Source organism: Gossypium hirsutum, chromosome A10 (assembly GCF_007990345.1).
Source record: "Gossypium hirsutum isolate 1008001.06 chromosome A10, Gossypium_hirsutum_v2.1, whole genome shotgun sequence".
In the NCBI taxonomy this organism is placed as follows: domain Eukaryota; kingdom Viridiplantae; phylum Streptophyta; class Magnoliopsida; order Malvales; family Malvaceae; genus Gossypium; species Gossypium hirsutum.
This window is the reverse complement of record NC_053433.1, coordinates 1,437,975-1,465,325: the sequence shown is the minus strand read 5'-3', so window position 1 is coordinate 1,465,325 and position 27,351 is coordinate 1,437,975. Positions and strand designations below refer to the sequence as shown.

At 31.0% G+C, this 27,351-nt stretch overlaps 2 protein-coding genes and 1 long non-coding RNA gene across 4 annotated transcripts; 2 read left to right on the top strand and 1 right to left on the bottom strand.

Annotated features, from left to right (window-relative positions):
* Nucleotides 1-627: 627 nt before the first annotated feature.
* Nucleotides 628-4,278, top strand: LOC121208542 (uncharacterized). 2 transcript variants are annotated; one of them, XR_005903657.1, is made up of 3 exons: nucleotides 628-748; nucleotides 1,918-1,968; nucleotides 2,061-4,278. It is a non-coding gene; the product is annotated as an uncharacterized lncRNA (long non-coding RNA). The 2 variants fall into 2 exon arrangements; XR_005903656.1 differs by having other exon boundaries at nucleotides 1,918-4,278.
* An 11,813-nt stretch (nucleotides 4,279-16,091) lies between these two features.
* LOC107924891 (cysteine-rich receptor-like protein kinase 10) lies at nucleotides 16,092-18,925 on the bottom strand. The gene is made up of 6 exons (XM_016855462.2): nucleotides 17,844-18,925; nucleotides 17,614-17,735; nucleotides 17,216-17,426; nucleotides 16,901-17,138; nucleotides 16,678-16,828; nucleotides 16,092-16,602 (listed from the first exon to the last, which is right to left on the bottom strand). Exons 1-6 carry the CDS (start codon nucleotides 18,772-18,774, stop codon nucleotides 16,270-16,272), a joined length of 1,986 nt encoding a protein of 661 aa, XP_016710951.1. The 5' UTR covers nucleotides 18,775-18,925; the 3' UTR covers nucleotides 16,092-16,269.
* Nucleotides 18,926-25,579: 6,654 nt separating this feature from the next.
* On the top strand, nucleotides 25,580-26,624 carry LOC121208509 (uncharacterized mitochondrial protein AtMg00810-like). Its single transcript, XM_041079370.1, has 2 exons — nucleotides 25,580-26,325; nucleotides 26,378-26,624. Exons 1-2 carry the CDS (start codon nucleotides 25,580-25,582, stop codon nucleotides 26,622-26,624), a joined length of 993 nt encoding a protein of 330 aa, XP_040935304.1.
* Nucleotides 26,625-27,351: the final 727 nt, after the last annotated feature.

The window sequence follows — 27,351 nt, the reverse complement described above, 5'->3', positions numbered from 1 at the left end:
TCAGCAGCCAAAGAAGATAAAAAAACACTTGACCAAAACCATTGACAAGTGTTACAATAATCCAAAATATTTTCAAATCCAAGCCGGAATTGATTTAATGTCAACAGCACGACATGTACTTCAAGATCAAACGTACAAACTATCTACCGATGGAAAAAGAATAGTAGCTGATAAAAATAGCATAATTCAAAAATCAAGAGATGAAGAATCCATACAACTGCTAAAGAAAATAGCAGATATGGAAATAGACGATTTCCCTTCAGAAATAATTGAAGAAATCAAGAACACGTGGGAGACTTGGAATTCACCAAGACTATCACCAGAATCTTTACACCTGGATGAAATAGAAACATGGAACCTGGACAACATCCAAGAAGGATAAAGACAAAGACCACGTGGAAAGTTAAGAAGACTTTCAAGCTGATTTTCAAGATTGGCGGTAAACAAAAATTCAAGGCATCCATGTACAAACAAGATATGAAAAAGACAACTGACAACATACGTGGAGGCAACAATAAATTCATCCTTATCAGAAACACTGTGCGGGATTGAAGAAAAATTAAATAGAGTTTAGAAATTTTACTATAAATAGCAATGTAAAGAGCCTAAACGAGGCATCGAACAATAGTTTAGAAATCTTTCTTTTTACTTTAAGTATCCTCTCTGTAAACAACCTTTCCTTGTAAAAAAAATATTTCCTTTACTTTTAATAAAATATCGATCTTCCGCAAGTAAATAGACTTTTGGGGTATAATTTATTTCTGATTTTATATTTTTAATAATTTCTGAGTCTTCTTTAGACCAGCTAAAAGTTTTATCCTTTTTTTAATTTTTCATATAAGTCTCCTATTTTTTTAGATAAGTTAGGAAAGAAGTTTCTTCCATAATTAATTATACCTAAAAATTGTTGAAGTTGTTTTTGGTTTTTAATTTCTTCTGGAAATTCTTTTATTTTTACTATAATATGATCTTGTAGTTTAAGACCATCAGTCGATAAATTTAAACCTAAAAATTCTATTTCTGTTTTTTCTAATTCTATTTTCTTAGGGCTCAAAATAATTCCATGTTTTATGAATTCTTAGGAGATGATATTTAAATGTTTTCTATGTTTTTCCAGTGTTTCTGAAAATATTAATATATCGTCTATATAAACTACACAAAATTTTTTATATTTATTAAATATAGAATCCATCCATCTTTGGAAGATTTGAGGTGCATTACATAATCCAAATGGCATTACTCTCCATTGATAATGACCATTAGGTGCACTAAAGGCTGTTAATGGTTTAGATTCATCAGTTAGCATTATTTGCCAAAATCCTGATTTACAATCAAATTTACTGAAATATTTTGCTTGTTTAGCTTGATTTATTAAAACATCTTTCCCTGGAATAAAGTATCCATCAAAAATAGTATTTTGGTTTAGTCTTTTATAATTAATTACCATTCTAGCTTTTCCTCATTTTATTTCAGCATGGTTTCTTACCATAAAAGCTGGACTTGAGTGTGGACTATTAGTTTTTTCTATTAATCCTTTTTCCAATAATTCTTTGATTTGTATATCAAATTCATCTATATCTTATTTAGTATAGATCATAGGTTTGATTCTAATTATTTTATTAGGATTCTTTAATTTTATTTCACAATATCTTGGACTATTTTCCCATAATTTTAATGGTTCTTCACTAAAATTATTTTCTAGAATTTTAAACAACCAATGATTTGTTTCTAGTTGTTTAATTTGTTCTTTTCTTATTGGTCTAAATCCTTTATCACATACAAATTTATGGTTTTCTATTAAAGGTATTTCTACAGAAGTTTTTTCTGTTGATAATATTACTAAATTTCTATCTATAGAAAACGGTAGATGATGATATATAAAATTATTTCCTAATAATATGTCTCCATGCATTTCAGGAAAACACAATATTTTAGGAATTACAAATCTTACATTATTTATGTAAATTGGTATATTTCTAGCCTTAAATTGAATTATGGTTTCTTTACCATCAATTCCTATAGCTCTAATTGGATTTTTCATTAATTCCATTTTTCTACAGGAATGGCATTTTCTCTACAACTACTTGTGGTAGCTCCAGTATCTAATAAAGCATGCAAAGAATATGTTTTATAGTCTCTAAATTGAAGTTTATTAGGATTTATCTGCTTTCCTTTGTTGGGTTTTTTATGGACAGTAGTCCATTCCCCGACTTGTTCTAGAGGTTTTTTACCTCTATCCATAAGGCCTGCTAAGATAATCAGCAATAATATTATTAGCACCTTTCACATATAAAACTTCAAAATTGAAACTACATAAATCATTATACCATCTAATTCTTCTTAGTACACTTTCTAGACTATTATTAGTCAGAAATTGTTTGACTGCCTGGTTGTCAGTTTTTATAATAAAATTTTCAGATGCTAAATATATGAGAAAGGTTTTTATTGCTTTTTTAATAGCTAATAATTCTTTTTCATATATAGCATAATTAACTTCATTTGATTTAAATTTTCCAGAACTATATCCACATATTAGTTCTTCGTTTTTTGCTGTTTTAGCTTTTAAAATACATCCCAAATATTTTTCTGATGCATCGGTTTCTAAAATTAATCTATCACCTTGTTTTGGTAAATAGACTTTTGGGGTATAATTTATTTCTGATTTTATATTTTTAATAATTTCTGAGTCTTCTTTAGACCAGCTAAAAGTTTTATCCTTTTTTTAATTTTTCATATAAGTCTCCTATTTTTTTAGATAAGTTAGGAAAGAAGTTTCTTCCATAATTAATTATACCTAAAAATTGTTGAAGTTGTTTTTGGTTTTTAATTTCTTCTGGAAATTCTTTTATTTTTACTATAATATGATCTTGTAGTTTAAGACCATCAGCCGATAAATTTAAACCTAAAAATTCTATTTCTGTTTTTTCTAATTCTATTTTCTTAGGGCTCAAAATAATTCCATGTTTTATGAATTCTTGGGAGATGATATTTAAATGTTTTCTAGTTTTTCCAGTGTTTCTGAAAATATTAATATATCGTCTATATAAACTACACAAAATTTTTTATATTTATTAAATATAGAATCCATCCATCTTTGGAAGATTTGAGGTGCATTACATAATCCAAATGGCATTACTCTCCATTGATAATGACCATTAGGTGCACTAAAGGCTGTTAATGGTTTAGATTCATCAGTTAGCATTATTTGCCAAAATCCTGATTTACAATCAAATTTACTGAAATATTTTGCTTGTTTAGCTTGATTTATTAAAACATCTTTCCCTGGAATAAAGTATCCATCAAAAATAGTATTTTGGTTTAGTCTTTTATAATTAATTACCATTCTAGCTTTTCCTCATTTTATTTCAGCATGGTTTCTTACCATAAAAGCTGGACTTGAGTGTGGACTATTAGTTTTTTCTATTAATCCTTTTTCCAATAATTCTTTGATTTGTATATCAAATTCATATATATCTTGTTTAGTATAGATCATAGGTTTGATTCTAATTATTTTATTAGGATTCTTTAATTTTATTTCACAATATCTTGGACTATTTTCCCATAATTTTAATGGTTCTTCACTAAAATTATTTTCTAGAATTTTAAACAACCAATGATTTGTTTCTAGTTGTTTAATTTGTTCTTTTCTTATTGGTCTAAATCCTTTATCACATACAAATTTATGGTTTTCTATTAAAGGTATTTCTACAGAAGTTTTTTCTGTTGATAATATTACTAAATTTCTATCTATAGAAAACGGTAGATGATATATAAAATTATTTCCTAATAATATGTCTCCATGCATTTCAGGAAAACACAATATTTTAGGAATTACAAATCTTACATTATTTATGTAAATTGGTATATTTCTAGCCTTAAATTGAATTATGGTTTCTTTACCATCAATTCCTATAGCTCTAAATAGGATTTTTCATTAATTCCCATTTTTCTACAGGAATGGCATTTTCTCTACAACTACTTGTGGTAGCTCCAGTATCTAATAAAGCATGCAAAGAATATGTTTTATAGTCTCTAAATTGAAGTGTAATTTCTATATATGTATAATATTTCCTAGGTTGGAAATTTGAAAATGTAATAATATCATTTTTTCCTATTTTCATTTGTTGAATAATAGTAGTAGATTGTATTTCTTCCATTCTAGTATTTCTAGAATTTCTGCTAGGTTCAGTAGGGAAAATAGGTATTTGAACTGTTTTCATACCTATCGATGTTGTTGAATTTGTACTAATATTATCTTCTTCTTCTTCTATTTGAGAATTAGAAGGTAAAGTTAAATTATCATTTGTATTTGTTATAGCATTATTTTTAAAATATAGTCTATCTCCTGATGACATATATTCTATAGTACTTGCGGGTTTTGAAGTACTAGCACCACTTATTCTATCAATCATCCAATCTTTTGGAATTGACAGATCTTTTAAATGTAATAATTTTGGTTGTCTTTCTGTAGTAAATTTATTGGGTTCAAATAACTCAATTATTTTATTATTGATTTCTTTAATTTCTACTTCTGCCGTGTTGGTATATTCATTAATAGAAGTCCAACTTATTGCTAAATCTTTTGCTAAATCGCTAATTTCAGAATTTTTTGTCTGAATTCTTAAACATAAGCATTCTTCTATTAGGGGATCTGTAATAGATATAAAATAGTTTGGTTTAACTTTAAATCCTATTACTCCAGTGTGTAAATTAGACTGAATACCACCAATAAGTGCTTTTATCGGGTTTTCAAATCTTTTATCTAATAAAACCACTATTATGGGTATATCATGTCCTTTTCTAAATAAAGCTCTAATTGTTATCATAATTATACCTAAATGTATATATCTAACTTGAGGGTATTTCTTTTTAATCCTCTTAATTTTTTCTTTAGTAAATAATGGAATTTCTGTTAATCCTCCTCTAGTATCCTTAGCAACTGTGTTGCCACTAATTTTTTGTATATGTCTTTGACTCCATATTTTAAACTTAGATATTTTATATATTTCTTCTTTAGAAATGTGATTTTTATTTATTTTTTCTATCATTTCATCAGAAAAGTCTTTTTCTTCTCCAATCAAATTTCCTAATTTTATGTCTTGTTGTTCAGACTTAGGAATTTCTTCTAATTGATTTTTAGAACTACTTCCTACATTAAACATAAATATATATTCTTCTTCATCTAAATCAGAATCTGTTTCTGATATTAACTCATATAATATTTCTTCAGGATTTATTTCCTCTTCATAACAAATTTCTAAATCTTGTTCTTCAAGACTTTTAATCATCTTTTTAGCACTTCTTCCTTTATTAAGACAGTTTGGTGCTATATGGCCTTCTTCATCACAAATAAAACATTTACATATCTGTTTTTTAGATTTTTTAGAAGTTTTTCTTCTAACAAATTTTTTCTTTTTCTTATTATTACCAGTATATTTTTTATTTCATGGTTTCCATCTAATAAATTTATATTTTCTATTTTTCTTTCTATGTTTTTTATAAGTATTAGGACGTGTTGTTTTACATCCAAATTCCCATTCATTTTCTAGAATTTTTGTACAATGACTATAAGTTAATTTATTTTTTACTTGTTTAGCCGCTTTAGTTTGTAGACAATGTAGGGTTATTCTTTCTCTTGCAAAATTAATTCTATTTCCTATAGAATCTATATTTTCTTTTGCTATCCCTGATTCTTTACTATGTTTATCTAAATAAGACACATATTTTTATACATATCTCATCCCATGGTGGGGGTAGTTTATGAAAATATTAGTTTTTCCAAAATTCTATGTTTTCATTTTTTAATTTTTGATATTCATGAAGAAATTTTTTAGAAAATTCTTCTAGATATCTAATATCACATAATTTAATTTTTGATAAGGTATAACTAGCTATACTATCTTGATCTTTTTTATCAAAATAACCGCAAAATTCTGTTTTTAGAATATTTGTTAATCCTTTTAAAAGATCTTTAGGAGTACCTATTTGATTAATTAGTTGTCCTTTTTAGACTTTTCCTACTTCTGATTCTTCCCAACGTCTTAAAAATTGTAAAACGTCTCCTTGAAAAGTTCCTACAAAATAATTTAAAAAATTTTCTTTTGACCAAGAACCGTTGTTGTTTACAACTATTGTCATTGACTGTGCCCAATCATCAATGGTTTTTTCATAGTCTGATATTGAAATATTAGTCAAATCTAAATATATTCCACCTTGAGCCACATTTCTTTTATTTAAATCATCTATCCTATGTGGTATAGGTATAGTTTGACTTGGTTGTTGATTAGAAGATTTGCTTGTATATTCAGTTTTAACTTCATTAGTAGCTATATTTTCAGTTTGATTACCAAAAATTCTTGTTGTATTTTCAACTGTTTCAAAGTCTTTATTTAAAGCTCTCAGATAATCATCTTTTTGAATATCTGATTCTAATTTTCTTTTACCATAAGGATCTGTTTGATCAGTATCCATAGGTTCGGGGACTTCTATATTTTCATCCTCATCTGTTGAAGAGTTTTCTTCATCAGATTTATAACTAGTTACATTTAAATCTTCTTGATTATCAGAATTACTAGAACTACTACTTTCTGTAGTATCATAATTTAACATATAGTGTTAATTAAACTGAGTAAATAGATTTTTATGTTTTTCATAAAGTTCTTCTATTAATTTTAAGTATTCTATTCTTTCATTTTTATCAGTACTTTTAGTAAATTTGACTTTCCTGGATTATAAAAATCTTTTATTTCTGGAATTTGTTGTTGTTTCAACAAAATTTTTGCTCCTTTTATAACTTCAGAATAACTGGCTTGATATGCTGAATTTTGATCTTGAGACCAAGGAGATTGAATTATTCTTTTTGAAGGGTATTCGTTTACCATTCTTGATGTATATGATGAAGGAGATCCAGTTGGTTGTCTTACCATTAGATAAAGAACATAATATCCTTGATTAGGATAGAATCCTGTTAATATAGGAGTAAATCCCTGATTGGGAGTAAATCCTTGATTAGGATTTATCTGCTTTCCTTTGTTGGGTTTTTTATGGACAGTAGTCCATTTCCCGACTTGTCCTAGAGGTTTTTTACCTCTATCCATAATGTCTGCTAAGATAATCAGCAATAATATTATTAGTACCTTTGACATATAAAACTTCAAAATTGAAACTACATAAATCATTATACCATCTAATTCTTCTTGGTACACTTTCTAGACTATTATTAGTCAGAAATTGTTTGACTGCCTGGTTGTCAGTTTTTATAATAAAATTTTTAGATGCTATAAAGACTTCAATTTTTGTACAATGACTATAAGTTAATTTATTTTTTACTTGTTTAGCCGCTTTAGTTTGTAGACAATGTAGAGTTATTCTTTCTCTTGCAAAATTAATTCTATTTCCTATAGAATCTATTAAACTTCTAAAATATTTGTTAGAATCTATATTTTCTTTTGCTATCCCTGATTCTTTACTATGTTTATCTAAATAAGACACATATTTTTTTATACATATCTCATCCCCGCAAGTAATTGGTATCAGAGGCCCCACGAGTTACGGTTCTTGGAGGAATTCATATCATAATACTCATTTGTAAGTTCTTATCTTTAATTTACAATCCAATTAATTTCGTGGTTGTTTATCTTGAAACCCATATATCTGTTATTTTGTCTAACTTTTGCCTTTTTCAGTCTAGGTGAGAGACAATAGGCCTTTGTGTGTTGAATAATCCATATTTGATATGGTTGATAGAATCGCTCTTTTTCAGCAATTCCAATAAGACTACTTATTTGGATATAAAAATAGTAATAAAAATCATCTTGATATACTAAAAGTGATAATATAGCTTTTATAATAGCAGGAAAATATTTTAATAAGTGAAAAGAAAAGTTTTGTACTCCAATTTCCTTAACGAAACCCCATTCAATACTGTTTATATCAAATGGATGGTTTCTTTACCATCAATTCCTATAGCTCTAATTGGATTTTTCATTAATTCCCATTTTTCTACAGGAATGGCATTTTCTCTACAACTACTTGTGGTAGCTCCAGTATCTAATAAAGCATGCAAAGAATATGTTTTGCAGTCTCTAAATTGAAGTGTAATTTCTATATATGAGTTACGGTTCTTGGAGGAATTCATATCATAATAATATGTACAAAATAATATGTTTTCTATATGTATAAAAAATATGTGTCTTATTTAGATAAATATATTAAAGAATCAGGGATAGCAAAAGAAAATATAGATTCTATAGGAAATAGAATTAATTTTGCAAGAGAAAGAATAACCCTACATTGTCTACAAACTAAAGCGGCTAAACAAGTAAAAAATAAATTAACTTATAGTCATTGTACAAAAATTCTAGAAAATGAATGGGAATTTGGATGTAAAACAACACGTCCTAATACATATAAAAAACATAGAAAGAAAAATAGAAAATATAAATTTATTAGATGGAAACCAGGAAATAAAAAATATACTGGTAATAATAAGAAAAAGAAAAAATTTGTTAGAAGAAAAACTTCTAAAAAATCTAAAAAACAGATATGTAAATGTTTTATTTGTGATGAAGAAGGCCATATAGCACCAAACTGTCCTAATAAAGGAAGAAGTGCTAAAAAGATGATTAAAAGTCTTGAAGAACAAGATTTAGAAATTTGTTATGAAGAGGAAATAAATCCTGAAGAAATATTATATGAGTTAATATCAGAAACAGATTCTGATTTAGATGAAGAAGAATATATATTTATGTTTAATGTAGGAAGTAGTTCTAAAAATCAATTAGAAGAAATTCCTAAGTCTGAACAACAAGACATAAAATTAGGAAATTTGATTGGAGAAGAAAAAGACTTTTCTGATGAAATGATAGAAAAAATAAATAAAAATCACATTTCTAAAGAAGAAATATATAAAATATATAAGTTTAAAATAAGGAGTCAAAGACATATACAAAAAATTAGTGGCAACACAGTTGCTAAGGATACTAGAGGAGGATTAACAGAAATTCCATTATTTACTAAAGAAAAAATTAAGAGGATTAAAAAGAAATACCCTCAAGTTAGATATATACATTTAGGTATAATTATGATAACAATTAGAGCTTTATTTAGAAAAGGACTTGATATACCCATAATAGCGGTTTTATTAGATAAAAGATTTGAAAACCCGATAAAAGCACTTATTGGTGGTATTCAGTCTAATTTACACACTGGAGTAATAGGATTTAAAGTTAAACCAAACTATTTTATATCTATTACAGATCCCCTAATAGAAGAATGCTTATGTTTAAGAATTCAGACAAAAAATTCTGAAATTAGCGATTTAGCAGAAGATTTAGCAATAAGTTGGACTTCTATTAATGAATATACCAACACGGCAGAAGTAGAAATTAAAGAAATCAATAATAAAATAATTGAGTTATTTGAGCCCAATAAATTTACTACAGAAAGACAACCAAAATTATTACATTTAAAAGATCTGTCAATTCCAAAAGATTGGATGATTGATAGAATAAGTGGTGCTAGTACTTCAAAACCCGTAAGTACTATAGAATATATGTCATCAGGAGATAAACTATATTTTAAAAATAATGCTATAACAAATACAAATGATAATTTAACTTTACCTTCTAATTCTCAAATAGAAGAAGAAGAAGATAATATTAGTACAAATTCAACAACACCGATAGGTATGAAAACAGTTCAAATACCTATTTTCCCTACTGAACCTAGCAGAAATTCTAGAAATACTAGAATGGAAGAAATACAATCTACTACTATTATTCAACAAATGAAAATAGGAAAAAATGATATTATTACATTTTCAAATTTCCAACCTAGGAAATATTATACATATATAGAAATTACACTTCAATTTAGAGACTATAAAACATATTCTTTGCATGCTTTATTAGATACTGGAGCTACCACAAGTAGTTGTAGAGAAAATGCCATTCCTGTAGAAAAATGGGAATTAATGAAAAATCCAATTAGAGCTATAGGAATTGATGGTAAAGAAACCATAATTCAATTTAAGGCTAGAAATATACCAATTTACATAAATAATGTAAGATTTGTAATTCCTAAAATATTGTGTTTTCCTGAAATGCATGGAGGCATATTATTAGGAAATAATTTTATATATCATCTACCGTTTTCTATAGATAGAAATTTAGTAATATTATCAACAGAAAAAACTTCTGTAGAAATACCTTTAATAGAAAACCATAAATTTGTATGTGATAAAGGATTTAGACCAATAAGAAAAGAACAAATTAAACAACTAGAAACAAATCATTGGTTGTTTAAAATTCTAGAAAATAATTTTAGTGAAGAACCATTAAAATTATGGGAAAATAGTCCAAGATATTGTGAAATAAAATTAAAGAATCCTAATAAAATAATTAGAATCAAACCTATGATCTATACTAAACAAGATATATATGAATTTGATATACAAATCAAAGAATTATTGGAAAAAGGATTAATAGAAAAAACTAATAGTCCACACTCAAGTCCAGCTTTTATGGTAAGAAACCATGCTGAAATAAAATGAGGAAAAGCTAGAATGGTAATTAATTATAAAAGACTAAACCAAAATACTATTTTTGATGGATACTTTATTCCAGGGAAAGATGTTTTAATAAATCAAGCTAAACAAGCAAAATATTTCAGTAAATTTGATTGTAAATCAGGATTTTGGCAAATAATGCTAACTGATGAATCTAAACCATTAACAGCCTTTAGTGCACCTAATGGTCATTATCAATGGAGAGTAATGCCATTTGGATTATGTAATGCACCTCAAATCTTCCAAAGATGGATGGATTCTATATTTAATAAATATAAAAAATTTTGTGTAGTTTATATAGACGATATATTAATATTTTCAGAAACACTGGAAAAACATAGAAAACATTTAAATATCATCTCCCAAGAATTCATAAAACATGTAATTATTTTGAGCCCTAAGAAAATAGAATTAGAAAAAACAGAAATAGAATTTTTAGGTTTAAATTTATCGACTGATGGTCTTAAACTACAAGATCATATTATAGTAAAAATAAAAGAATTTCCAGAAGAAATTAAAAACCAAAAACAACTTCAACAATTTTTAGGTATAATTAATTATGGAAGAAACTTCTTTCCTAACTTATCTAAAAAAATAGGAGACTTATATGAAAAATTAAAAAAAGGATAAAACTTTTAGCTGGTCTAAAGAAGACTCAGAAATTATTAAAAATATAAAATCAGAAATAAATTATACCCCAAAAGTCTATTTACCAAAACAAGGTGATAGATTAATTTTAGAAACCGATGCATCAGAAAAATATTGGGGATGTATTTTAAAAGCTAAAACAGCAAAAAACGAAGAACTAATATGTGGATATAGTTCTGGAAAATTTAAATCAAATGAAGTTAATTATGCTATATATGAAAAAGAATTATTAGCTATTAAAAAAGCAATAAAAACCTTTCTCATATATTTAGCATCTGAAAATTTTATTATAAAAACTGACAACCAGGCAGTCAAACAATTTCTGACTAATAATAGTCTAGAAAGTGTACTAAGAAGAATTAGATGGTATAATGATTTATGTAGTTTCAATTTTGAAGTTTTATATGTGAAAGGTGCTAATAATATTATTGCTGATTATCTTAGCAGGCCTTATGGATAGAGGTAAAAAACCTCTAGAACAAGTCGGGGAATGGACTACTGTCCATAAAAAACCCAACAAAGGAAAGCAGATAAATCCTAATAAACTTCAATTTAGAGACTATAAAACATATTCTTTGCATGCTTTATTAGATACTGGAGCTACCACAAGTAGTTGTAGAGAAAATGCCATTCCTGTAGAAAAATGGGAATTAATGAAAAATCCAATTAGAGCTATAGGAATTGATGGTAAAGAAACCATAATTCAATTTAAGGCTAGAAATATACCAATTTACATAAATAATGTAAGATTTGTAATTCCTAAAATATTGTGTTTTCCTGAAATGCATGGAGACATATTATTAGGAAATAATTTTATATATCATCATCTACCGTTTTCTATAGATAGAAATTTAGTAATATTATCAACAGAAAAAACTTCTGTAGAAATACCTTTAATAGAAAACCATAAATTTGTATGTGATAAAGGATTTAGACCAATAAGAAAAGAACAAATTAAACAACTAGAAACAAATCATTGGTTGTTTAAAATTCTAGAAAATAATTTTAGTGAAGAACCATTAAAATTATGGGAAAATAGTCCAAGATATTGTGAAATAAAATTAAAGAATCCTAATAAAATAATTAGAATCAAACCTATGATCTATACTAAATAAGATATAGATGAATTTGATATACAAATCAAAGAATTATTGGAAAAAGGATTAATAGAAAAAACTAATAATCCACACTCAAGTCCAGCTTTTATGGTAAGAAACCATGCTGAAATAAAATGAGGAAAAGCTAGAATGGTAATTAATTATAAAAGACTAAACCAAAATACTATTTTTGATGGATACTTTATTCCAGGGAAAGATGTTTTAATAAATCAAGCTAAACAAGCAAAATATTTCAGTAAATTTGATTGTAAATCAGGATTTTGGCAAATAATGCTAACTGATGAATCTAAACCATTAACAGCCTTTAGTGCACCTAATGGTCATTATCAATGGAGAGTAATGCCATTTGGATTATGTAATGCACCTCAAATCTTCCAAAGATGGATGGATTCTATATTTAATAAATATAAAAAATTTTGTGTAGTTTATATAGACGATATATTAATATTTTCAGAAACACTGGAAAAACATAGAAAACATTTAAATATCATCTCCTAAGAATTCATAAAACATGGAATTATTTTGAGCCCTAAGAAAATAGAATTAGAAAAAACAGAAATAGAATTTTTAGGTTTAAATTTATCGACTGATGGTCTTAAACTACAAGATCATATTATAGTAAAAATAAAAGAATTTCCAGAAGAAATTAAAAACCAAAAACAACTTCAACAATTTTTAGGTATAATTAATTATGGAAGAAACTTCTTTCCTAACTTATCTAAAAAAATAGGAGACTTATATGAAAAATTAAAAAAAGGATAAAACTTTTAGCTGGTCTAAAGAAGACTCAGAAATTATTAAAAATATAAAATCAGAAATAAATTATACCCCAAAAGTCTATTTACTTGCGGAAGATCGATATTTTATTAAAAGTAAAGGAAATATTTTTTTTACAAGGAAAGGTTGTTTACAGAGAGGATACTTAAAGTAAAAAGAAAGATTTCTAAACTATTGTTCGATGCCTCGTTTAGGCTCTTTACATTGCTATTTATAGTAAAATTTCTAAACTCTATTTAATTTTTCTTCAATCCCGCACAGTGTTTCTGATAAGGATGAATTTATTGTTGCCTCCACGTATGTTGTCAGTTGTCTTTTTCATATCTTGTTTGTACATGGATGCCTTGAATTTTTGTTTACCGCCAATCTTGAAAATCAGCTTGAAAGTCTTCTTAACTTTCCACGTGGTCTTTGTCTTTATCCTTCTTGGATGTTGTCCAGGTTCCATGTTTCTATTTCATCCAGGTGTAAAGATTCTGGTGATAGTCTTGGTGAATTCCAAGTCTCCCACGTGTTCTTGATTTCTTCAATTATTTCTGAAGGGAAATCGTCTATTTCCATATCTGCTATTTTCTTTAGCAGTTGTATGGATTCTTCATCTCTTGATTTTTGAATTATGCTATTTTTATCAGCTACTATTCTTTTTCCATCGGTAGATAGTTTGTACGTTTGATCTTGAAGTACATGTCGTGCTGTTGACATTAAATCAATTCCGGCTTGGATTTGAAAATATTTTGGATTATTGTAACACTTGTCAATGGTTTTGGTCAAGTGTTTTTTTATCTTCTTTGGCTGCTGATAAATAAGGACTATCAAACATTCGTTGAATAATCCATATTTGATATGGTTGATAGAATCGCTCTTTTTCAGCAATTCCAATAAGACTACTTATTTGGATATAAAAATAGTAATAAAAATCATATTGATATACTAAAAGTGATAATATAGCTTTTATAATAGCAGGAAAATCTTTTAATAAGTGAAAAGAAAAGTTTTGTACTACAATTTCCTTAACGAAACCCCATTCAATACTGTTTATATCAAATGGTTCATGATCTAATCTGAATTTTATAGTAGGAATTTCTTCCCCTATATCATTTAGACAAACATATGATTGTAAAAAGTATTCAGAAAAGACTTTTTTATATTGAGTCTGCTGGTTGCAGATAATTTTATTGATTTTTTCAAAAATTTCTGCTGGTAGTATTTTCCTAGCTTTATTATATAAACATATTCTAAACATTTTATTCATAATGGGACTATTTGTTCTTTTATGAATAAAGTATTGAAATATATCAATAAGATTATTTATCTCATTGATATTTGTATACTCTATTTCGAGTTCTTGCCGATCTCTGTATAAAACAGCTTTTAATAATAATTCATGTGCTTCATTTTCTTTAGTTGTTTTTTCAACTAGAAATTGTGAAAACTTTGTAAGGGTTCGTCTAAAGTTTGTTGTTTGTTCTAAAATATGGGTTTTCCATATTTCATTAATATATTTATAAATTTCATTTGGTAATCCTGGATTATAAAAATCTTTTATTTCTGAAATTTGTTGTTGTTTCAACAAATTTTCTGCTCCTTTTATAACTTCAGAATAACTGGCTTGATATGCTGAATTCGGATCTTGAGACTAAGGAGATTGAATTATTCTTTTTGAAGGGTATTCGTTTACCATTCTTGATGTATATGATGAAGGAGATCCAGTTGGTTGTCTTACCATTGGATAAGGAACATAATATCCTTGATTAGGATAGAATCCTGTTAATATAGGAGTAAATCCCTGATTGAGAGTAAATCCTTGATTAGGATTTATCTGCTTTCCTTTGTTGGGTTTTTTATGGACAGTAGTCCATTCCCCGACTTATTCTAGAGGTTTTTTACCTCTATCCATAAGGCCTGCTAAGATAATCAACAATAATATTATTAGTACCTTTGACATAAAACATGTCCTAGGAATAAAATTCGTAGTTATCATTTCAGGTTCATGATGAATTGATTCATGTAGCTTTTTTCACTAGCTTTCATAAGTAAACTTTATTTTACTAATAAACCTTGGAAATTCATGATTTAAAAAGTAAAGTTAACTTGATAGTTGTTGATAAAAAATGTGATAAGGTGATCAAAAGAGTATTAAGTAATTGAGTTAAGAGAGAAAAGATTGTGAGAAACTTTAATGAAACTTGGCTAAAAAAGAGAGATAAAAGAAAGAATCCCTCACCCTGAGGAGTGTGAAGGGGAACATTTATATGCCACATGTCCTCCTTTAATTGGTGGATTTATCATTCAAAGTGAGTGTCTTGTTAAATTAGTTATGTGACTTGACTTGATGGGATTGTAAGGCATGTTAATAGTGAGCGACAATTGTCATATTAGAGTGGTTGAGCTTAGTGTAGATTTAATTCTAAGTAAAGTGTGAAGGTTGACGGAATATCTTTATTGGTGAAAGCTTGACAAGATTTAGATATGTATAACAAGAAAAAGAAAAAAAGTAAAGTTAATTTTATAGTTTAGATTTTAACTGCCTTCCAATTTTAAAACATTAGTAGTATATGAGTTGGATTTTCTAGTCAAAATTAATCATAAAATTGAGCTTAAATGCTATTTTAGATTTGTCTCGTAGAGTACCATGTGTGTAATTTTTTATATATGAAGGAATAAAGTGTTTAATTATAGACCCATCATCCACTGGAGTAAATTGAGCACCTCTTTAGACGGGCTGCTATGATCATAGAATCCAATAGAAGTGTCTAACCCCATTTTAATCAATGTTAAAATTTGATGAATTTATTTTTAATATATTTTATATTATATCTGAAGTGATATTTAATATTCAAGTTAATGATTAGATTAAATAAATGATTCCAGTCCTGTCTTTGTTGAGCCAACTACTCGATAAATGAAGTATGATAGATCAGCCCCAGTAACGGGTTTGTAAAGAAAGATCAGATGAGGGTAACAATTTAAAATCCGAGTAATAGTTTAGCACCTATTATGGATTAATCCAAAACACCAGAATAAGACGGAATATCAAGGTTTTTGGAAGTAAATAACTACAACAATAATTCATAAACAGGCGGAACAAAAGCTTAATCAACATTGGCAGATAGCTATCTACCTTGAGGTTGAAGATGATGATGCATCTAATAACTCACATTACCGAGGGTATAATTCCGTGATAGATACCTCATTGTTAGACCATGGCATTGATTGACTAGTAGATTGATCAGATTCAAGACCCTTGTCTGGCATCCTTCCATCTGTTCTACTCTGAAGCACAAATGCTGGTTGTTTAGGCACTTGTAGTGTGGCAGAGTAACTGTTGAGCAAGAGAACAACGGTGGCCATTGTTGGTCGGTCAGCTGGATCTTCTTGAACGCATAATAACCCGAGCTGGATGCATCTAATGACTTCATTTCTCGAGTAATTATCTCTTAGAACAGGGTCCATCAATTCCAGAGATCTCCCATCCTTCCATAGCTTCCATGCCTTGGTTCATCAAAGGTTCTATAAGTTCTTAATAAAGGATATTTGAATAAACTAGGCCAAAAGAATTTTACTCACATAGCTAATGAGGTCCTGAGCGCCTTCTGTTTCGTAGAAATCACTGTTCCTTTGGCCACTTACGATTTCTAGAACTAAAACCCCGAAACTGTATGCATCTGATTTAACCGAAAATTGCCCCTGCATTGCATATTCCGGAGACATATAGCCACTGTTGAACCGGTAACAATGTCAGTGTAATGGAGGTGTTAGGCCATTGCTTATGAACAAAGATAAAACTTACTAGGTGCCAACAACTCTTCTTGTTGTTCCTTGAGTTTGATCAACCCCGAAAATCCTTGCTATGCCGAAATCCGAAATCTTAGGGTTCATGTCTCCATCTAATAATATATTGCTGGCCTTGAGATCACGGTGGATGATTCTAAGCCGGGAATCCTCGTGCAGATAAAGAAGTCCACGTGCAATCCCTTCAATTATCTTGTATCGTCTCAACCAATCCAACTGTCCTTGTTTTGCAGGGTCTAAACAAAACAAGCAATTGTGTTAACAAATCAATTCAAATTCTCAAGAGGGTCATTGCAAAGTATGAGAAAAATACCAAAAACAAAATAGTCAAGGCTCTTGTTGGGAGCATATTCATAAACTAGTATCTTTTCTTCTCTTTCCAAGCAAAAGCCCAATAGTCTGACTAGATTTCTGTGTTGAAGCTTGGCTACCAATACGACCTCGTTTTTAAATTCCTCATCACCTTGTCCTGAACCTCTTGATAATTTCTTAACAGCTATTTCTTGTTGGTTAGAAAGGATACCCTGAGCATATACAAATTAATAACCAATCATTAAATGCATATTTAGATTAATTACTTGGTTTTTCGGGTCAGGTTACTATGGATTTGCATCCTTCCGTTTACTTTTTATGATCAAATTGTGTTGGGTAATCTGGTTTATGAAATCGAGTTTTCTGGTTCGGGTCAGAATAAAGAGGAAGTAACAATACCTTATAAACCTCACCAAAACCGCCTTCACCTAGCTTGTTAGCATCTGAAAACTTGTCTGTTGCAGCTTCAATTGTGGCATAATCATGCTGCAAGGAGTCTATGGTGGTTATGTCATACCCTACTGCACAGCCCAACCAAATAGCAAAGACTGTCAATTTCTTTTAGTGAAAGACTAGGAAATAAATTTGGTATGGCTCAAAAGGAACAAAAATTTAACCATGCCCGTTACCATTAGTGTCGTACTTCTTCTTTGCTCTTCTCTTTAACAGCCAACACATCAGTAATAAAAGCAAAATGGAAGCAGCAATTGGAACAACAATGGCAACAATTATTGGCCATGATCTTCGGCCATTCCCTCCTGGAGCTGGAGGAGGTGGTGCTGGAGAAGGTGGAGATGCAACGCCTGTTTGATTATAGAACGGGTAAATTTCATATCTAACGTTACAGCTAGGATTCAACACTCTTGCGCCTTGCCATCCAGTTGGAAGTCTTGATATTACCATTCGCAGACATCTATTGCAATCCATGCTTATCAAGTCCGGTGTACACTGACCAAGGGTATACAGTGCTTCAAAAGTTGATGAAAAATTAGCATCTTCCTCTCTAGTCGCAAATTTTTTGGCACCTTCTGGTGTGTTTGCTGCTTGGTTTGTTGTATCGTTCATCATAGCTAAGACTTGCTGGTTGAAAAGGTCTTGGTTATCGGTCACATTCTGAGTGTTACGCAATCTAATTTCAGGTTCTTCTGCCACAACGGAAAAGATATTTCGATTTGAGTACCGTAAGAGGCACTCGTCGTACCAAACCACGGCCGTTGTTTGGTTGGGACAACGTTGGGAAATATCGGTGGTGGCAAAGGTGACACACGCTTGGCAGACGCTGGTAGAAAGATCCCCACGGCAAAGGAAAAGACCGTATACCATGTCAGGGCTCCTGCCTGCGGTTGTGTTGTAGAAACCATCACCACGGGTGCTGTTAGACGACAGCCATGTTAAGACGGTATTGCGGTTGGCTTGGTAAGTGCTGTTTACGGCGAAAGTGGTGGTGTTTGGACAAGAGTGGTACAGATAAGTAGGCTGCTGAGCTTCAATTGCAGGGCCAAGCAAGGAAAGTACTATTACTAACAACAACAGGTTTATGGAAACTGTGGAGATTTGCATAATTTTTGTTCTAATTAAAGTAATCTCCTTTCTATATCTTGGATCATAAGACAAGAGAGATCAACCATATAAATCTGGGTTCTTGTCTTGAAATTATGATATGGGTGATTTTTCTTCCATTGCGGAAGCTTCTTTGATCCTTGCTACAAAAATTTTGAGTCAAGTTCATTAATTTTTTGGTAAATTCTGCTATTAGTCCTTGTATTTTGTGAAAATTATGAATTTAATTTCTATACTTTAATTTAATCATTTTTAATCTTCGAACTTTTCAAATTTAATTGTTAACTATTTCTAAAATTTGAGTCAAACATATTGTCATAATGTAATACCATAAAATTTTATTATTTCTATATATTACTCACTAAAATATCGGATTATAATTGGGTGAAGATTGAAATTTCAAAATTTTAAAAAAATTTAGAATAATTCAATTGAAGAATATGGATCAAATCTACAACTCTACATATAATACAAGATTAATAATTGAATTTAACAAAAACATTTTTAACTACTATGAAATAAAATTGTAAAAATTATGAATTTAGTCTACAATAATTTTTACAATTTTATTTATATTAGTCTACAAGGAAGAAGAGTTGGGTACGCAATGAATGGATGGGATGAAAGTGAAAGATAAAATAATATACGATGTGGCAGTTAGTCCGGGATGGTGAAAGCACTGCACTCTGCATTTTGACTTTGATTTTTGAACATCATGACATGTAAACAAGACTGTGTAGTATACACATGTAATCTAATCTGGTTAGATAAATTTGAATACCATCTGTTTGAATTTTAATATTTGGATTGGATTTGAGTGGTTTAATATTTAAATCATTTAAATTTTTAATAATTATAGGTTCAGACATTTAAAATGTAAAATTATTATTTAACTTTTAAAATTTTAAATTAATAAAAGTAAAATTATACTTTGAACTCTTAAAATTATAAAAATTTAATTTAATAAAGTTATAAAATAGACTATAAAAAATTAAAATTTCATCCAACTCCCCCTAAAAAATTATTCTGACTTCGCCCTTGGCTTCAGATTAAATAATGTTAAGTTAGATTTCGAGAGTAGTTTTAGTTTGAGTTATTTTGAATTGAAATTAATTTGATTCGTGTTGATTTAAATTTAAATTATTCATTTTAATGATCAAATGCGATATTTATATTTTGAAAAAAGTTACATAGAATTTTGAATTTGAGTAAAACACCAACAAGATATAAACGTGTGTTAGAATAGAGACGATTTTAGGTAAATTGTCGAGTTTTGTCATTCAATTTTTACTGTATTTTCATTTTGGTCATTTAAGTGCGTCACATCATATTTATATTTTCATTTTAGCCACTCAACTTTTAAACAGCTTTTATTTTGGTTACACAAAAGAATAATTTTTTTAAAGTATTTGATCGGAGTAAAAAAAATAAAGATTAAAGTGAAAAAAAGGTATAAATTAAAATAATATATAATTTCTTTTTCATATTCTACTTGTTTACCCTAAAATATTGAAAATTTAAATTTCAAAACATCAAAATCAATTAAATAAATTATTGTTTACAAAATTTAAAATTTTATTTTATATTTTCAAATTAAAATAAAATCAAATAACTCATGTTTAATAATCATGTAGTTTGCTTCTTCAGTATGATATGTTTGCTAATTGCGATATAATTTGCAGAGTTGATTGCCGATTGAATCTTAACTTGATTGGTATGGGCATTGTTAATAATGCAGAAGGTTGTTGGTTTGAGTGCGTTGAAACGCATTATCCTTCTATTTGTAGGTTGGGGACGGACTATAAATAATTTTAAGTATTGTGTAAAAAAATAGATATAATTATAATTTATAATGAGATTGTTAAAAAAAAATACAAAACTAATTGAAATGAGAGTATAAATTAATGCGAGTTTGACCTTTACTAATTCAAGTGCTTTCCATAAACTAAAAATAATAATCATAAATTGATTCATTATCAACTTTATACTAATTTTTACATTCAAATATATATTGTTAAAATTAGAATAGTGATGAAATCAGCCAATTGAAAATTTTGAAGTTGTGACTTCGTTAATAAAAAAAACTTCATCATTTGAAATGTGCTCAATTGGTTTTGCAATGATATGTACAACAGAAAATGCTTGTTCAACTGAACCAGGAAACTTTATAGTATCACTTGCCAACATGACAATCACAATGGGTCTTCTTGCACACACCATAAATAAATTTGAATGCATTTAGGCACATAAGCCACATTAGACGAGATAGAAAGCTTTTCTATTAGCTCCATTCCTTCACCCTTAGACCATAGTTTCTATACCAAAAATTGTAACTTAAATTTGAAGTTATTGCATCAATTCTATTAATAAATTTTTGGATTAAGTTGGTGAGTAAATTGCACACCAACTCGATTAGAAAATTATATAAATGATATTTTTTATTTAAAATAAATAAATTATATAATTTAAAGATATTTTAGTTATAATTCTAACATAAAAAAACCTCGGACAATTCCTTTAATAATATTAGATACTTTCTTTCAATCTAGTCCAATTTCAAATCAGATATAGATGTAGGATCAAGCCGAACAAAATGACGTCCAGGCTTCTGTTAGGCATCAATTCATATACAAGTAACTTTCCATTTTCCCCTGAATAACATCCTACAAGTCTTACTAGATTTCCATGTAATTTAAGCTTTATTTAGTACTAAGGATTGAAAAGAGTGAAGATGAATTTTTTTTCAATCTATTGCTTAAGCTACCAAGTAAGAAAAAAATTATAAATTAACAAATTTTCTATCTTCACTCGTTTTCATCCTTCACGTTAACATGATTTCACATTAACATTTCAGACAAATCAGGAGTGCACTGCACTAGAGTGTGTAACCTTTCCAAAGCACTCAGCGACGAGTTACCTGCCGCGTACTTAAGCAGAGCACCCCCTGCTGCTGCTTTACTATGCAGGTCACTCAACAACTCTCCGAGTCTGAGCTGAAAGTACTCATCAGCTGTAGAGCCTGTATTATATAGACATGTTTGAGGATCAATTTCCAATCTCAGAGAGGTTTGTGTTCGAGTACCGTAACGTGCAATCCGCAGACCATCCGATGGCTTCTTTGTTGCTAGGACAATCCAGCTTGACCCTTGATATAGTTTCGTTTAAACAACTAGAGCAAACATCTAGCTTAACATCTGCTCTGCAAAGTGCCATGGCGTTGACTTCGCCGACCTTGTTGCTGTAAAACCCATAATTGGATTTTGTTATAGAGGTGATCTCCTTGAAGATTCTATTCAGGTCACACTCGTAGGCACTATTGGCGGTGTAGTTACCGATTGTTAGGAGTAACAGTTTCTGTTATTAGTTAGTAAGTTGTTAAGTTTTCGGTTAGTAGTTACTGGTGAGGTTGCATGTACTGCATGCATTAAATACCCCTTGTAATCAGCATTATGAAAAATGAATGAAGAATGATTTCATTAAGTTGTTGAAAGTTTAGCATGGTATCAAGAGCCAAATTTTTTTTTCTCATTAAATAGTTTTGTTGTTTTTTTGTTTTCTCATGGAGCCAAGTGCAGATACTCCGCATAATTCTTCAAATATTGGTGGAGCAACTCAGTCGCAGGATCTTGGCGTTGGTGGATCTTCAACCGTTCAATATTTTACCAAGCATGACACGGTCAAACTTGCAGACCATAATTTCTTGCTGTGGAAACATCAGTTGTTGCTGATTCTTGAAGGATATGGGCTTGAAGGCTTTATTTTAGGCACGGTTTTTGTTCCTCCTACTGTTCTTGTAGAGGCTGATGGTCGTGTTGTTGATAATCCTCGTTTTCTTGTTCATAAGAAACAGGATAAGTTTCTTGCTGCTTGGCTTGTTTCGACTGTCACGAACGAGGTTTTGGTTCATCTAACTGCAGCTAAAACGAGTCTTGATATTTGAAACACCATTGAAAGAAGGTTTGGCGCTACGTCGAATATTAAGATCTCGAGTATGCGTCATGCATTATACTCGATCAAGAAAGGTAGTTTAAATGTTAAAGAATATTTGCATAAGGTCAAGACTCTTACTGATAGCTTAACAGCTGTTGGCAGTGATGCTACGGAAAAAGAGCAAGTTAGTGTTATTCTGTCTGGGCTTCCCATTGAATATGAGTCTATTCGTGTTTTTGCGTCTGCGGCTTCAGTTTCGTTGGACTTGCTGACTGATATGCTTCTTGATTTTGAGGCTAGACAGTTGGCTGTTTTGTCAGAAACTCCTTTGCAGGCAAACTTAACTAAATATCAAGATAATGCAGATAGTTCGAAACCTTCTTATGCTCAGGACTCAAAACAAAGTTTTCGTGGTTCGACTCGCAGTTGGTCGCGTGGCAGAACTAGAGGCACTGGTCGAGGATGGTCTCGTTCTAGACCACAGTGTCAACTTTGTGGTAAGGTTGGTCATATTGTACAAAATTGTTATCATCGATTTGATGAGAATTATTTTGGACAAAACCCTTCAGTCAATTTTCATCAAGTGCACGAGTTTGCTCCTTCCTCCACGGCTTGCTCTTCTGTACTTAATTGTTCTGGTTCGTGCTCTCGACTGTCAACTTCATCGTCATCATCAGCTGATCAAACCTGGTATCCAGATTCTGGTGCAACAAATCATGTTACACCTGACAGATCCGCTCTTATGTCAGTGACTCCTTATACAGGTGCAGGTCAGGTTGTTATGGGCAATGGTAAGTCAGCACCTATCGCTAATATAGGATCTTCTAATATTCTGGCTAGCTCTAGGCTTCTTCATCTTCAGCGTGTGTTACATGTTCCTACAGTGTGCAAAAATTTGTTATCTGTGAGACAGTTTGCAAAAGATAACGGTGTCTTTTTTGAGTTTCATCCTTTTCTCTGTTTTGTGAAGGACATTCAGACAGGGGAGATCCTTCTCGAGGGCCACATGCATGAAGGTCTCTACCGTTTTCAGCTGTCCAAGTCTACTCTCGATAGTACAAGTTTTCTTTCGAAGCTTAGTTCGTGCTCAATAAACAGTACCTAACTTTCCTCTGCAGTTTTATGGCACAATAGACTTGGACATCCGTGCTCTAATGTCTTGTCTCAAGTGTTAAAATCTTGTAAAATCTCGTTTGTACAAAATAGTTTACCTACTATATGTACGGCCTGCCAAATGGGCAAGGCTCAAAAGCTTCCTTTTCCTGCTTCCACAACAGTGTACAAGATTCCTTTTGAGCTTGTAGTTTCTGATGTATGGGGGCCAGCTCATGTGCCTTCCAATGGGTTTTGCTATTACGTGTCCTTTGTTGACATGTACAGTAGATATACTTGGATCTACTTTCTTAAAAATAAATCTGAGGTTGCTTCTTGTTTTGCTAATTTTCATCAGATGGTAAAAACTCAATTTGGTTGTTCTATCAAGATGTTCCAAACAGATGGTGGGGGAGAATATCGTGTTTTGACAAAAGAGTTTTCTCGACTGGGTATTCAACATAGGGTTACTTGTCCATACACCTCCGAGCAGAACGGAGTGGCTGAAAGGAAGCATAGACAAATTGTTGATATGGGATTATCTCTTCTAGCTCAATCTGGTGTACCATTGAAGTTCTGGTATTATGCTTTTGCACATACTGCTTATTTAGTAAATAGACTGCCTACCTTACTTTTACATCAAATGAGTCCGTATGAGAAACTTCATAGTAACAAACTTGACTATACTACTCTTCGGGTGTTTGGCTGTGCTTGCTATCCTGATTTGAGACCTTTTCAGCAATACAAGCTACAGTACAGGTCAAAAGTTTGTGTTTTTCTTGGGAGTACCCCGAATATAAAAGGGTTTCGGTATCTTGTTGATGATGGTAGTGTGTATCTTTCTCGGCACGTTCGGTTTGATGAGGAAAGATTTCCGTTCCATGGTGGTTTTTGTTCAAAGTTCCACAACAATGTTATGAAGGACTCTTGTAAACAGCAGACCATGCTCCCTATTATTATGCGTCATAATTTTCCTGAAACAGGTTTAACACAAGCAGTCACACGATTGGTTAGGACATCTCCAATGGCATGTTCTTCAGTTCCATCACATCATACTCCTCCTTGTTCCAGCTCGTTAGGTGGTATCTCTCTTCCAACAGAGGTTTCTCCATTATGTGGTCCAAATGAGTGTCGGTCAGAAATTTCGTTGACACATGGACAGAGTGAATGTCAAGTTGAAGCTCCTTTGAATGTTAATATGCACCCCATGCAGACCCGTTCAAAGAATGGAATTTTTAAACCGAAAGTTTTAGCTTCGGTATTGGCTGAAAAGGAGCCTTTGACAATAAGTGAGGCGTTTCAAAGCCCGGCATGGACAGACGCTGCTAAAGCGGAATATGATGCTTTGCTAGCTAACCAAACCTGGGATCTCGTGCCACTACCTAAAGGACGACGAGCCGTTGGTTGTAAATGGATTTTTAAACTGAAGAAACATGCAGACGGGTCTATTGCTCGATATAAGGGTAAGCTTGTGGTTAAGGGCTACTTGCAGGAAGCTGGTATCGACTTTCAAGAAACATTCAGCCCGGTTGTTAAACCAACTACAATTCGGGTTGTAATTGCCTTAGCTATGTCGTCTAACTGGCCACTTCGACAGGTAGACATAAATAATGCCTTTTTGAATGGCGAGTTGAGTGAAGATATCTACATGGTGCAGCCCCCGGGGTTCGAAAAGCGAGGGGCAAATGGTGAGCAGCTAGTTTGCAAGCTTTAGAAAGCCTTGTACGGTCTCAAACAAGCACCACGGGCGTGGTTCAATAAGTTGCGTGAATTCCTGGTGTCCATGAAGTTTGAAGTTTCCAAAGCCAATAATTCTCTGTTCATTTTTCAAACCAAGTCCCAGTTGATTTATGTGTTGATATATGTCGATGACATTATCATTACTGGGAATGATACTGTGTTCATAGGTGATTTTGTTACTCAATTAAATGCCAGGTTTTCGTTAAAAGATCTGGGGAAGCTAAGTTACTTTCTTGGAGTTGAAGTCAAGTACACTACACAAGGGTTGTTTCTCACACAAAGAAAATACATTCTGGATCTTCTTCAACGTGCATCTATGGAGAAGTCAAATAGTTTACCTACACCAATGGTCACCACCGGTCATCTTTCTGCTAATACTGGGAGTCCTGTTGAAGATGAAAGTCATTATCGAAGTATCGTTGGTGCTTTGCAATATGTGGTAATTACTAGACCCGACATAGCGTATGCTGTTAACAAAGTTTGTCAATTTATGCATAAACCTTCGGATTTGCATTTCAAAGCTGTGAAAAGAATCTTAAGATATCTACAAGGCACACTGAATTATGGGTTGAAGTTTGTTCGTTTGTCGAAGTTTTTACTTGAAGGATACTCGGATGCTAGTTGGGGTTCGGATGTAGATGATCGACGGTCCACTTCAGGATTCTGTGTGTTTCTTGGAGGGAACCCGATCTCCTGGAGCTCAAGGAAGCAACAAGTGATCTCTAGGTCAACAGCAGAGGCAGAATATAGAAGTGTTGCTCATCTCGCTGCAGAATTGGTTTGGATTCGGTCATTACTGACATGTTCCAGTTCCAAGGAAAGCATTGATATGGTGTGATAGTTCAGCTGCTGTTGCAATAGCAGGAAACCCGGTTTTACATTCAAAATTCAAGCACGTAGAGATGGATTTGTTTTTCGTTAGAGAAAAAGTTGCAGATGGTGTACTTCAAGTTGGCCATGTTTCAGGATCAGACCAAATTGCTGATGTTTTGACAAAACCTTTGCCAGTGGGAATTTTCACTAAGTTTCGAGATCTACTTTGTGTTACTGATACAAGTCAAGAAGTTTTTGATGAGAAGAAGAATTGATAAGTAAGGGGCATGTTAGGAGTAACAGTTTCTGTTATTAGTTAGTAAGTTGTTAAGTTTTCGGTTAGTAGTTACTGGTGAGGTTGCATGTACTGCATGCATTAAATACCCCTTGTAATCAGCATTATGAAAAATGAATGAAGAATGATTTCATTAAGTTGTTGAAAGTTTAGCACCGATGATGTTCGCCCAATAACGCTGGATGTAAGGGTCGAAGGAAATGGTGAGAATAATGAGGTATGTAAATGTTAAATCTGAAAACAAGAAGAGAAACAATGTTGTTCTTGAAATTTCCGTTGCCAGTTTCTTTAAGGAACTCACTTACAAATTAAAAGTTCAATTGTCGAAGGTGGCTGTATTTTGTTGACCGGTTCTCACAAATTGAAGATGATAAAGCAGCTTCTGTTCAAGGAAGCTACACAAGTCAGTCATTACTTTGTCAATATGACTAAAAACATTAATTTACTCATGTTGAACTATTCTTGCTGTATTTTGTTTAGGGCTTCCCAATCAATGGATGGGGAGGAAGTGAACCAAAAATAATATTCAATGTGGCAGTTGGCTACATGACCATGTCTGGGACAGTGAAGGCTCCATCGACATGGTTACTGGTATTACTAAATGAAACAGTCTATTTCCTGATTCAATCGTCGGGTTTGAATAATAAAATGTCATATTCATTGTCGGGGCAACATACATCATACAATTTTATAATTTTGTCAAACAC

Excerpts from the sequence above, each read along its gene's own strand:
- LOC107924891 (XM_016855462.2), bottom strand. The coding sequence starts at position 18,774 with ATGCAAATCTCCACAGTTTCCATAAACCTGTTGTTGTTAGTAATAGTA. Across the intron at positions 17,427-17,613 it reads GTTTTGGTGAGGTTTATAAG|GGTATCCTTTCTAACCAACA; the intron begins GTATTGTTACTT and ends GTATATGCTCAG. Across the intron at positions 16,603-16,677 it reads CTCAGGACCTCATTAGCTAT|GCATGGAAGCTATGGAAGGA; the intron begins GTGAGTAAAATT and ends TGATGAACCAAG.
- LOC121208509 (XM_041079370.1), top strand. The coding sequence starts at position 25,580 with ATGAAGTTTGAAGTTTCCAAAGCCAATAATTCTCTGTTCATTTTTCAA. Across the intron at positions 26,326-26,377 it reads GCAGAATTGGTTTGGATTCG|TTCAGCTGCTGTTGCAATAG; the intron begins GTCATTACTGAC and ends ATGGTGTGATAG.